The sequence below is a fragment of the Chlamydotis macqueenii genome, chromosome 20 (assembly GCF_036417535.1).
Source record: "Chlamydotis macqueenii isolate bChlMac1 chromosome 20, bChlMac1.mat, whole genome shotgun sequence".
Taxonomy (NCBI): domain Eukaryota; kingdom Metazoa; phylum Chordata; class Aves; order Otidiformes; family Otididae; genus Chlamydotis; species Chlamydotis macqueenii.
Genome location: NC_141575.1, coordinates 2032145 through 2044964, shown reverse-complemented (window position 1 = coordinate 2044964; position 12820 = coordinate 2032145). Strand labels below are relative to the sequence as shown.

Here is a 12820-nt window from a genome sequence, read left to right as displayed (position 1 = left end):
AAGGAAATTCATTTTTAATGTAGGTATATTATTTCCTAGGAAGAATTATTGAGCAATTCTTATTATGAACAGTTGTTACATGCTTTTTGACCAGTCTACAGTCTCTCCTTCCCCAGTATAAGAATCATAAATACTACTTTTACTCTTCAGACCACAAAGGACTTTGTGCTTAAAGGAAGCTGCACTGCTGCTCCTCTGTTGGTACTTCTAAGGAACATAACTTCCAGATTTTCTCCTAATAATGAAATATTTTTTTAAAAAATCCAAAACATTTAACACAAAGAAAAGCCTTTACCTTGCATTCACAGCATATAATTCAGGAATTTCACCCATTCTAAAGTAACCCCTAGTTTACTGCCCAATTAGTGATTTTTGGAGCAAACAATACCTACCTTCTTTGTCAGTTACTGACCAGGAATATTTCTGAAATGACTTATTTGATGGGAGGGGATCCATTTCCAAAACCTTATAGATTTGACCAAAGGCTGATAATCTGAGGGCGTGCTACAAGGTGACAGTAGAAATGTAAGTTACATCACAGCACTACTTTACCTCGGTGGTCTAAGTTTCTACTTAAGTTTGTAGACACGAAACCACTTATTCTATGAGAAGGTAGCTTCCACAGCTAACTCCTATGATAGCTGTAGAAAACACTCATGTCTAAAGATTTTAAACTCATTAATTGCTGTAAGACAAAGTGCAGGGCGCACTGACAGGGAGCCTACTCAAGGGCTCTGTGCCATAAGCACTTGAGGTGGGATGCAAGTGGTGCACAGACATCAGACTGCCTTTTGCAAGGATCAGATTTCATACACGTTTAACTTCTGCACTCACAAACTATCATTTCATCTTTCCAGGGTAGTGCACTGGAAGAACTGTCAGGACTGCCATTAAAATAAGCTATTCTGGCAGAGAATTAATTGTATTATTGAGCTGAAATTTCCACTGTCATAGTATCTAGCTCCTCAGAAGTAAGAGTTTTCTACCTGAGCGCTGTGCGTAATGGCTTCTTTTTGCTGAACTGTCATATAAGACAATGCATCTGTTGGCTCCCGTTCACAGGGGTCATGCAGACCAGGGCCTCCTAGGAGGGAAAGAGGCAATGCAGATCATCGAGAGTAAACGAGAAGCGATATGAAAATGGGGACTGACAGATAGTCTAGTCTGTCTTCAGCAGAGTGGGAAGGGCACCTTTTCCAGTAAGGGATCCAAACATCATACGAAACAAGCTAACCCCAAGATTTTACTCCCTTGCAGCAGTGCCCACAGAACTTACCAGGGTTAACACCACGCATGTATAACAGCATGTATACTACTAAAGTATACAGTAGGTTTAAAAAAACAAATTATTTGGACAGATATGTAGATTTAGATGAATCTATTGAAAGCAGACGGTTGTTTGCAATCCCTTAATGAGACAGGAGTTAGTTTATAAACAAACCTAACATTCCCCATTAACTTCTGCTGCATCAGAAGTACTCGCTTAAAGAGTTATAACCCTGCAACTTCCTCCTTTTTATTTTTCTTTTATTTTTAAATAAAAATCCATTCAATTAGCACTGCCACAGGTTAGGAGTTCAAGGCAGGCATTTTTCATCCAATCATACAGCAACAGCAAAATGTTAAGGCTGCCTAATCAACCTTTTGCGTTCCTGAGATTCATTTGGCCCCTTACCGGGAAGCAGAATTCCAGATGCCAAACACTCCATCACTCGTCGCAATGCCTCCCCAGCGCCCAGAGGTCTATTACAAGTACCTATAGATTTTTCACATATAAGCTCGAGTGGCTAGAAGACATTAAATTACGATTAGTATGGACACAAGGGTAACTGGAACTGCAGTTAAATATGGAGAGGTAGAGGGGAAAAAAATATTCACAGCAGCTAGCTTCATTTTTAATCCACTACAGATCTGACAGAGAGCAACCCAGGCCATCCCAGAGGACAGTTCATGGCACAGGTATTTGTTCCCTGCTCTGAGTCAACTTGTGAGGAAACTAGCTGCTCTCCATTAACTGCCCAGGAAGTCTAGGAGGAGCCTCCTAAAGCCAAATCACTTGAATATTCTCCTCTCAAAGGCTTATCGCTTCTATGTGAGAGAAAACTGCCTCCACTGACCTACAAAGTGTTCCTCTCTGAATATGCAGAGCATTTGGCCCTCCCCAAACCTGCTAACGTGAAATGGTATCCTCTGGTAGGAGCAGCACTGTTATGGCAGCAGGATACTTTTGAAAAGCTAAACTTGGAGGCAACAAGTGGAATTCTATTGCGCAAGGATGCGCAAGGCCCTACAACATTATGTCTCTTTCCGTGGTATCTGTACATCTTACAGACTGGACAAATACTCGCCTTCTCTTTCCTTTCCATAAGCACTTTTCTACACAGGGACAGTTAATGGGGAGTAAAAGGAAGGGAGGCTTAAGGAGGAGATTCATACAATGCACTGTTTGCTGCAATCCAGACACTGCTACATTCTCAGGAGATCTCAGACCTGACCGTGCGGCCTTCACCTCCTTCTGTACTTACCCATCCTTTCAGGGGTGCCCATGTGGGGACTCTGTTGCACAAATCTCGCAGAATACGAAGGACAATTACACATGATTTTAGTCCATTTGCCCTGGCCTAAAACAAACAAAATGATTCCAATACACCTGCAAGAACCTGGCCTTCAATTTTGCTTTTCTTTTTAAAATGCACAGAGTCCTGGGACAGGTATTTTAATTATTATTACTTAATACTTAATCAGCTTCATGCAGAATAAACAGTTATATAAAGGTAAAGTGCTTCAACTTAGAGAGACATATAAAAAGGAAGCAAAATGTCAAGATCGCTTCTGTAGCCTCATGACAACTCTAGACCAGCTGGCTGTCTACCTGTCACGTCTGCCCTCGTACAGAACAGCACTGAATTCGGAATTCTAGACCTTCGCTCTATTAGGGACTAGTCAGAAATTAAAGAGGCATTAAAATTAAAACTGTCTCAAATTAAACCTCGTAAGGCTACAATAACAACAAGGTAAGAACAAATAGCCAACCTGAAACCATTTGGCGTGCCGCAGAGACGCCAAGGCCTCCAGGCATTTCTGCCTGTCCAATAAGTCCGGAGGATCTTTCATCGCAACATTATCTACTGGTAAAAATGGGATAAAAAGAGACAGATACAATTTGACCAAGGGGTTTCTGTCACAATACAAAAAGAGCGGCAGCATCTCAATGAGATAATAAGACTCCCAGAATTTAAGTGCACTGTGTTATTTTAATTTAAACAAGCCATAAAAAGTAGTAAATGTGCACGTGTGCAACAGAAGCAAAGGCATTCACTCCTTGTAAAATAACAGTAATAATAAAGATGGGCACTGCTACAAACAATCTGGGATCTTATTAAAAATGTAGACACATTTCAGGGCAGAAAATAGCTATATAGCACTTTTTTTTTGGTTGGGTTGCATTGTGCTTTTTTTTTTTCCTCTTCTTTCCCGACTTTGTGACTTTTATTCCACAAAAGTGGCACAGAATTTCAAAGAGACAAGCTTCTTTTGACAAGAGGAAGACATCCTTGGAGGGGTATATAAAAAAATTGTCCATGCAATTGTTGAGAATTCCAAAGAAAAACATTGAATATATTTGAAATATTATTGCATGAACAGTGCTAGCCAATATAATTCAATTAAAGAAATACATAAGAAGTGCTAGTATGAAATTTTAGAGTTCGATTAGTCTTTCATATAACCAGAACATATGAAAGAAGTAAGTTTGGTAACTTCCAGATTATTAGAGACACAGTTCTCTCTTGTAGAAATCTCTCTTCCCAACAGCAACTGAAACCAACAGAGGAAATTCAGAGAAGGATTTGAGAGACAAGACACTGATATCTTCTGTGCAGGCTTACACATTTTCCTTTTTTTTCTTTTTCTCTTTTTTTTTTTTATCCAGCATGCAACAAACTGCTTTTAGTAGTCACGTTCGATTCTGTATTGAGGGACATTACGCATCAGTCCTTTCTTCCCTGATTTTTTTTTTTCTTTTTTTTATCCTAAGGTGTTATTAGCATCCAGATTCTCTGGAAACTCTGTACAAATGACTGATTTTGCATATCTGTGAAATCAGATTAAAAAGATTTTAGTTTTCAGCTGACAGAAGAACATATTGGAAGAACTGAATTAATCATGGCTCTAAAACCTTGACTATGTTATTTTCCTATGAATACATAATTACTCTTTATTTCACAATAATTGATTTGGAAATACAGTCTTTTCATTATTCAGACTGGTCAATTCTCCAGGTCTTGAGACCTATGCAGGTCTGAATGACATACAATATCCATTCCAAACTGAAGACTACGCTAGATAAGCAAAATCCAGCACGGCATTTAAAATATGAGGACAAGTTTGCAGTACAATTTATTAGTACATCTCAAGGTGCATTGCCATAGGTTACTTTGGATAGTATTGCACGCGCAGTTGCATCTTTAATGTTAAAGGTGCTTCACCTCCTCTGCCATTCAATGGGAAGGCTACTCTGGTAAAAGCACATTATGTTATGATGGATAAAAGAGCCCAAAGCCAAAAAAAACCCCAGTGTAAAGCTGAACAGAACCAGGTATCTTGTCTGACAGTTCGCACCTGCTCGCTCTGCTGTCAGCAGAAGGCTGAAGTGCTATAAGCTTATTTTCTACCCCAGTGAACTTCGCAGCAGATATTTGCATTGTTTCTCATTGCCCTCATCAACAGTATTACTATACTGGGATTTATCTCTCCTCTTGCCTGTTTTCCAAATAAAAGCTGCAAAGTCTCAAAGCGCTGGATTTCTATGAGCATTAAGGTCCTTTTGGAACACAAGATTTGCTTCTCAATTTCCTTTGCAGTTTCATTGTTTTCAGGAGTAACGTTTTGTGGCACAAGATTACTACATGTAGTCTCTGTGGTTCTGTAAGAAAACTTTGTTGTGGACAATATAAACATCTGCTTAAAGCTCATATATTGTATAAAACAACTACTGTCAATGAATGATCAGAATCTTATTTTAAAACGTTAGAAATGGCAAAGGTGACTGATTGCAAAATCATTAATTTTTGGCAATGAAGTGGATCTTTAAATGCCTAGGGACTTTTACTTAGGCTTTGTTGAAGTGTGTTGCAGCCATTGACAAAGTAAATGAATTTTTCCTTTAAACTACAAAACACAAAACCAGAATATATGTCATCCGTCATTCAGGTGAATGAAAAGGCTTTTCTATTCTTTTAAGATTTAATTTGTTTTCAACAAGTTAGAATCTTACTTTTTCCTACAGAATTAAGGCTGTTTCCAAAGGTGTAAGTTCCAAGTATCTTGGAGAATTTTGCCAATTGCCAATTCAGGACAGTGTCCTGAGCACCTTTTGCAGATGTTGCAGTCAGCCAACTTTTGGGTGCAAGATTCTATTAAACGGAAAGATGAAGAGAACAGGCAGTGAGAGGGCGAGCGGCTTGCAGCAGGCTCCCTTTCCACACCCTCAGGAGAATGGCATGTTTCTTCATGCTCTGCCAGTCAGGAAAGTGAGACCAAATCAAAGTTTTCAAATGTAATTGCAAAGCTTTACTTTTTTCCTTGTGGTTTTAACAAGGGCAGTGATACAAGGAGTTTAACAAACAGTTAATAAGAAAGCCCTGACATTAGCTCACTTTACGCAACACAGATCCAATCCTTCAGCAGTTCTCTCCCCCCTTGCTGTGTGTATTCTCTTCACACAGTAGCTGCCGACCTCACCTGCAGCCAGCCACACCAGGGGCACTGTCTTCTCTGGAGAGGCCAGGTAAATCTGTGGCTCGCTGCCCCTCCAAAGGCACTTGGCACCTTTGGAGCATCGCTGGCTGCGTCTGCCCAGCAAGGGCGGCAGGGGCAGACTGTTAGGCAGTAGCTGCTCAAGGAGCAAGGTTGATTTCAGCCCCACTTTGGTAAATTAACTTGTTCGTTATTACATAGGCTTGTTGTTACTGTATGCTCAGTAACAACAACTGATTTGCAAGCCACAATTTTCTGGTCTGGAAAGCCCAGTTTATATTTGATGCTATGACTAAAAATTCCATTTCTTAAGAAGTTTAAAATTTCAGCTGATGCAAAATGCAGGAATTTTAGATGCTTGACTTCTCAACTCAACATGAGAAAGCAGAGCTTTATGGATAGCCATTTGTGAGAAACACCAAAATGCACACACACACTGGTCCACTATTTATTTTTGCTAACAAGCAGCAAAAACAAATAGGACAAACACCACATCTTAAACATGAACACTTTTCCAAAGAGGTGGGAACTGAAGAGAAATCCAGGAATGTTTTTCGATACATTCTGACATCAGGGCATGAAGGCACACACAGCATTCCTACAGAACAGATGGGAGCACTGGCAGCGCGGCCGGTTGCGCCGAACCCCGCCGGTTGGTTAGAGGGCAGATTAGTGCCAATCCCACCGAACCCGAAACCTTGGTCAGTTTCGCGCCACGGGCACGGCCCCGGGGCAGCGGCTCCCGGCACAGGGCAGCGCCCAGCCCAGCGGCCTCTCTTACATGGAAGATGAAAGGCAAGTTGACACGCGTACTGAGCTCCTCCATTCCAAAGAAAGCATGGAATAGACTCAAACCAGTTTTTAAAACTGCATAGAAAGTGTATTTACATTTCATTGGCATTGTTGAGGAGCATTGACAAAAAATGGCAGTACTTTCTTTGGGGATTTTCACCAGATAGTTTCTCTGAGTATTTTCCCTTGATACTGGATATGAATGAAGCCTTTTTGGTCTGAATCTAAGTGAAAGTGACCTAAATATGGTTGGCAACATTATGGAAAAAAACTATCCCTCATGCCTTTCAATTTACCTACTGACATCTGCATAGTATTTCACATACCTCTGAAAAGGAACACGATAAATCTCTGTTCACTTGTGATGAATCAGTGTCAAAGGACCTGGGCTTTAAAACAAGCTCCATTACCCTATTAACTGTCCTCATCAGCTGCTCAGAGTGACAGCATAACGCCGCTCTAAGAGAGGTAGTTGAACCAATTTTTAAAATGTACTGAATTTTGAAAATATTTTAAGATATTGAAAATAAAACAAAACACCTACATTTTAAATATAGGAAAGCATAAAAATTCAAATCCTCATTCAGTTTGAGATGAACTCAGGGGTCCGTACAGTTTACTGCCCTTTTTGCCAGGGAATACTTGAAGCCTTTGTGCCAAACTGTATCTATTCCCTTATGAGAATCTTACAAATCTTTAACCATTAAAATTTGTTCTCCACTTTGTGCTTTCTCACAAACATGTATCGGCTGCAACGACAGCAGGGCTGATCTCAGCATCTTATGGGAAACTGAAGGACCACTGCAGTAATACGCAATTTATTTTTAATGGTCTTGCAAAAGAGTACGGTTACTAATTTGAGAATACACTGACATTGCAATTAGGAAATCTTTGCCATTCATCTGTTTTGTAAGATTTTTTCTGCATCCAACTGCTGCCAAAGTGGTACATTTCATTTGAAAAGGGATCCTTCCTGCCATTGCCTCAAACAAAAATGAGGAGAAACTGACCAACATTTCTCATTGTGTCGGTTTTCATGTGGGAGAAGGGAGGAAGCAAAGGACTTGTGGCAAGTCTAGAAATGGGAAGAGAGCGACAGGGAGTTCCCTAGCCCACATGGGCCCAGCTGCCTCAGTTGTCATGACAGAGAGTGGCCAGTTGGTCAAAGGTCTGACATCATCCAGTGGCAAAGTTTCTAGGGATAGGTTTGGGAAGTGGAAGCAGAAATTACTGACAAGATTTTTAAAATAAAACAAAGTACGGCTATGTTTGCTCTTCTCTGTTTCTCTTGGTTTGTTTCCAACCTCATTGATACCACCAGTCAACATTCCTTGACAAGGGGCGTATGGCTATATTGGACAGCACATAGTTAGGGAGAAGGAACAGAAAGAAACTAAGTTACAGTTCTCTATATCTATTTTGCTCTAAGGACATGAGGTACAATGTTCAATTCAGAAGCAAAAGTACTGTATTACAGCACTGCAACTTCAACTGTATCCCATTTAGGAAATTCTTAAAGCCAGAGACATGCACATATGTACCATTAATTAATAAAAATTGAGGGCCAGGACGACACAGTTGCGAGCTTTGCAGGAGAATTTTTTTTAAATATAAAAAAGAGAAACAATTTTACGAGTTTTCAGGATACTACGACCAATCCCACTTGACTGACTTAATTTGAAAACAAGACTGTGCAGCGCTGGGATGCCCAAGAATTAACTAGCAAGTCTGAAAGAAAGGAGGACCGAGATCTAATTGTATGTCAAACTTAACACAGTAGCAATATTGCTTGCAAATGAAAACTATGCGTATTGACAGGAAAATTAAGTGACTGTTGTCTTTTTAAGGCACAAATAATGTAACCTATTGGGGCAATAGCCAGTCTAGTTAGTATACGATGCACAATTAAAAACTTCCCAATAAACCCTGTGCTGCACAGTCAAGGCATTTAGATAGAACAGGCTTAAAAACAAGTTAAAACGCTCTGTGTACCTCCTTCCTTCTTCTCTGCTTCATCTCGAATGAGAGGGGATGTGAGTATCACCTTCAAAGTTAGCCTGGGCTCCTTGGTGTTACGAATAATAATAGCTGCCTCATTTACATGCTCCTCCACGAGATACTTCTCTTCTGTAAGTTTCTGAAAGTCACCAAGAAAGATTTCAAGAATCTCGCAATCAACTGAAAAACCACAGAATCTCTGTATGTGCATATGCCTCAACTAATGAGAAGCCTACAAGACATTGTAATAACAAATAAGGCCTTGCTTCCCTCATTAAAAATAAACAGAAAAACCCCAGTAACATGCTTAAGAAAAAAGGTCTGCAGCAAATTTAATGAGAATACTAAGTAGTCCCACTCTGACTTTCATAGCTGCTAGTGTGCGCAATACCACCAGCAACTTTTGTCCTTAGCAAGTACACACTTCCCCGGAAACACTGCCTCTAAATGTAAAACCTCTCCTGTGACCAACGGAGTCACTGGAGTGCAAACGGACGACAGATTCCAGCGCAGGAGCCGCACCAGCTTGCCCCGTCCATGTACCTGCCATGCAGTATGACCAAACGTACCTTGGCTGTCTCTTACCGACCGTAAGACGTTCTTCAGATGCCCTAGCAACAGAATTTCACCATCCCTCCAAATGGTCTGTTCCGATTCTTAGCCACAAATAGAATTTAGATGACCTGGAACAAACTGCCCCCTGCTGCAGTTCCAATTATTTCCCATCCTACCTTTGGTAGCCACGTGAGATACTGAGTTACTGTCCCTTTATAAATAACCATGAATGTCTTAAAACTTAACACCTGCATTCCATCTTGACTTTCGCCAAACCAGATCATTTTGATTAGGTGGTTCTCTAGGTGCTTATTCTCACTCATCTGATTTTCTCCAACTTGTCTGTCCATCTCTCACTCCCTTTCCACACAGCACCTGAAACTGGACACGAGACCCCACTGCCACCAGCTCCATTCATTAATACCAGCCCCAGGAGAGACCCCTGACAATGCCTGGAAAACCTGACCTTCCTCTCTTGACAGCACGCCAATAAATCATGTTTTTTAAATAGTTTTTGATAAACTTTTTCTTTCTTGCTTAGATTTCTTTTCTAGATAATACTACAAACTGCCTTATAACTTGTTCCATTAACGTGCATTGTGTCAGAGCTATCTCAAGTGATCTGTACCTGCAGGTCTTTCAGTAGGGCTTTGGGACCTCTCTCAGCCTCCAGAAGTGCAAAGATAACCACAGACGGGCAGAGCCCTAACGCTATTCCTTGCGGCTGCGAGTTTCTTTCAGTGGGACCATACGGTTAGAACGTATCTCACGTATATTCTAACTTCTTTCCTTGTTCCATCTGCACTCCTCCAGGATGAAAGTGTTTCAGCATCTGCTCACTACTGGCCTTCAAAGAAGCAAAGCAGAAGCTGTTAACATCTCTGCACCTCATTTGCTCTTTTTGTCCACTAATGGGCCTACACCTTCACCTTCCTTCTCCCTCCTGTACCTGATGTGTCTGCAGAACCTCTCGTTGTCTTTTATGCCCATTACAGCTACAGCTCGTTTCGTGAGTCAGGTTCCTCTTACCTCACGTTTTCCCATAATGCTTCCCCTCTCAATCTTCCCCACAGGATCTTACCTACTTGTTCCTTTAATTTATTGCAGTCTTCACATCTTTTAATCACGTCTGTTCTGCTGTTCTCACTTTTTTTGAAGCATATGCTAACTTTTTTTTACCACTTTCAATCCTCCTCATCTCATGCCTCACTACAAACAAGTAAAATTTACTCTTTACTACTCAATAGTTCCTTAGCATTTTCAGCTACAGACAGGGCCACAACTGCAGGCAGATTAGCTCATTAAAACAAGCCCTTTATGCGAACAAACAGCGGCCCAAAATGGTAAAACACACACTGTCTGTGTGGAAATAGACACAAGGCAGAAAAGCAGAGCAGGAGCAAAGCAGCTCAAGTTTGGAGAGAGGCACTTGCAGTGGAATACTTCAGGGCACGGTTTCTCGGCAACACTGTCTGTCAGTCTGGGAGCTCGACTGATTATTCAGACTCAGAACTCTGCCAAAAAGGTGTTATCCCTCGTTGCTTTAAAGAGACCAATGTTAGCCGTAAGTGCTGTCTACTGGATGCCAACATCAGAATTAAATAGCCGTAAATAAAAAGAATTAGGAGCTCATGATTAACACGAGCTAAAATGAGTGACCACCTAAAGTGACATGTCCTCGCGTCACAAGTACAGAGGCGTTTATCTTGGAACAGCCCAAGCGAAGCAAAGCAGCTGCAATGTAGAACTTAAGGTTCAGGCACAGGGACAGGGGACCACAACACAGATCAACTCACATGCTGGAGCAGGGAAGATTTCTGGGGCTGCAATTTAGCTCACGTTAGTGGTTGGACCCGAGAACAAAAATCAGCTGGGTTAGTTACCAGAAAGAAAGGTTAGCTGCCATCATAGCAAAACTGACATCACAGGTAGGGATTAGGCAACCACAGGAATAAGATGTTAAATTTTTTTAACAGCTACTTCATGTCACACACCCTAGAGGTCATCCTAGATCAAAAGTATATTTTTTTAACCTCTATCACTTGTCTTTTTCCCTGGAACAAGTTCCAGCCTTTACCAAAGGACCCCCTGCGGTGCTGTCAGCCATTGGTAGAGGGCTACCCTAAATCCACTCACCTGAATTTGAGCTGGGAGATTGTCTTTAACTATACATAACAAGGTCTTTGTGGGCTTTTCTTTGCACATGAGAACCAGCTCCAGATCCATATCATCTTTTATCAGCAAGCCCTTTGCAACCAAGCCAATTCTCATAACACCACACAACGTCCGACCACCTTGATCCCTGGAAATGAAACAATTTAGAGTAATTAAAGTAGCATTTTCTCACATTCAGAACACTCCTATTATCCTATCACAGTGAGGAGATAAATGGATGGAACCGATGACTGTGCTGAAGTGGTGCATCACTGATCAGAAAATGAAAAGCATAGGTTCCTTTTATGCAAGTAGCTCTTAGGAAAAAATGAAGTACTGATTCACACAAACGCAGAAGTTGCCTAGCTCAAGTCAAAGCTTCACAAAGTTCAAAAAAGCCCAAATTCACTATCTGCGGATTCCTTAATATTCCATGCATCATCGGAAAGGAAACGAAAGAGTCCTTTAACTGCGTCTCCACTGCAGGCTATGCCACAGATGTAACCAGATTAAGCCCCAAGAAGTTCAGTGGAGAAGCAGTATATCACAGGAACAGCAGAGAACTGGAAATGTTTTTTTTCAAGTCATGACAAATTGGCTGTTGGCCTCCTGGTGCTTCATTTCCTCGTCTGTAACCTGGACAGATTTTCCAGAAAGCACCGAAGAGCCAGAACTGCCCAAGTGAAAAAGTTTTACACTAAGAAACTTTAAAAATAGAGACAGTTGTTCCCGCTTCTTCCTCTGCTACTGGAGTTACGCTAGAACAACAAAACTTGGCGCCATGTCAGGAAGTAGACTGAGACATACAGCAAACAGATGCTTCACTCAGTAGAGAACTACATACTTGTACTGCTTTTGGCTGGGATAGAGTTAAATTCCTTCACAGTAACTTGTATGGGACTATGTTTTGGATTTGTGCTGAAAACACTGTTGATAACACAGAGATGTTTTCATTATTGCTGAGCAGCGCTTACACAGAGTCAAGGCCTTTTCTGCCTCTCCCACCACACCAGCAAGAAGGCCGGGGGAGCACAAGGAGCAGGGAGGGGACACAGCCAGGGCTGTCCCATACCATATGGCATCATGCTCAGCAATAGAAGTTGAGAAGAAGGAGAAGGAATGGGTGGACATTTGGAGTTAGGGCGTTTGTCTTCCTAAGTCACTGTTACGTGCGGTGGAGTCCCACTGTCCTGGAGACGGCTGAACACCTGCCTGCCGATGGGAAGGAGTGAACGAATGCCTTGTTTTGCTTTGCTTGCACGCATGGTTTTCGCTTTGTATCAAACTGTCTTTATCTCAATCAATGAGTTTTCTCACATTTACTCCTCCAGTTCTCTCCCACATCCCACTGGCACAGGGAGTGAGTGAGCAGCTGCGTGGTGCTTAGCTACCTAATGCAGTTAAACTGCAATACTAGAATGGATCCTTAGAAAAGCTAGTTTGCTGGATAAGCAAAAGTTTATAATTTTTTTTTTTTACGAGTGTTAAGCTGAAAGAGCCCCTAAGTAACATGGGTGTGGATTTGCATTCGTGTGTTACAGGGACATAAATTCACTTGTAATTG

General features: G+C 41.3%; 1 protein-coding gene across 15 annotated transcripts in view; it reads right to left on the bottom strand.

Moving 5' to 3' along the window:
- The window catches only part of STRBP (spermatid perinuclear RNA binding protein), a 68436-nt gene that overhangs the window by 28010 nt on the left and 27606 nt on the right, over positions 1-12820 (bottom strand). For 11 of the 15 annotated variants that reach the window (XR_015260767.1, XM_086764229.1, XM_086764227.1 and 8 more), the window contains exons 4-10: positions 11239-11404; positions 8542-8686; positions 3034-3128; positions 2526-2621; positions 1676-1787; positions 987-1084; positions 393-504 (exon numbers count right to left, since the gene is read on the bottom strand). Coding sequence is in view for 14 of the 15 variants with exons in the window: in XM_086764229.1 (XP_086620355.1) it covers positions 393-504; positions 987-1084; positions 1676-1787; positions 2526-2621; positions 3034-3128; positions 8542-8686; positions 11239-11404 (824 nt within the window). In the remaining variant the exon portion in view is untranslated. The remainder of the gene's footprint in view (positions 1-392; positions 505-986; positions 1085-1675; positions 1788-2525; positions 2622-3033; positions 3129-8541; positions 8687-11238; positions 11405-12820) is intronic. The other 4 variants (XM_086764230.1, XM_086764233.1, XM_086764237.1 and 1 more) reach the window with 2 other exon arrangements.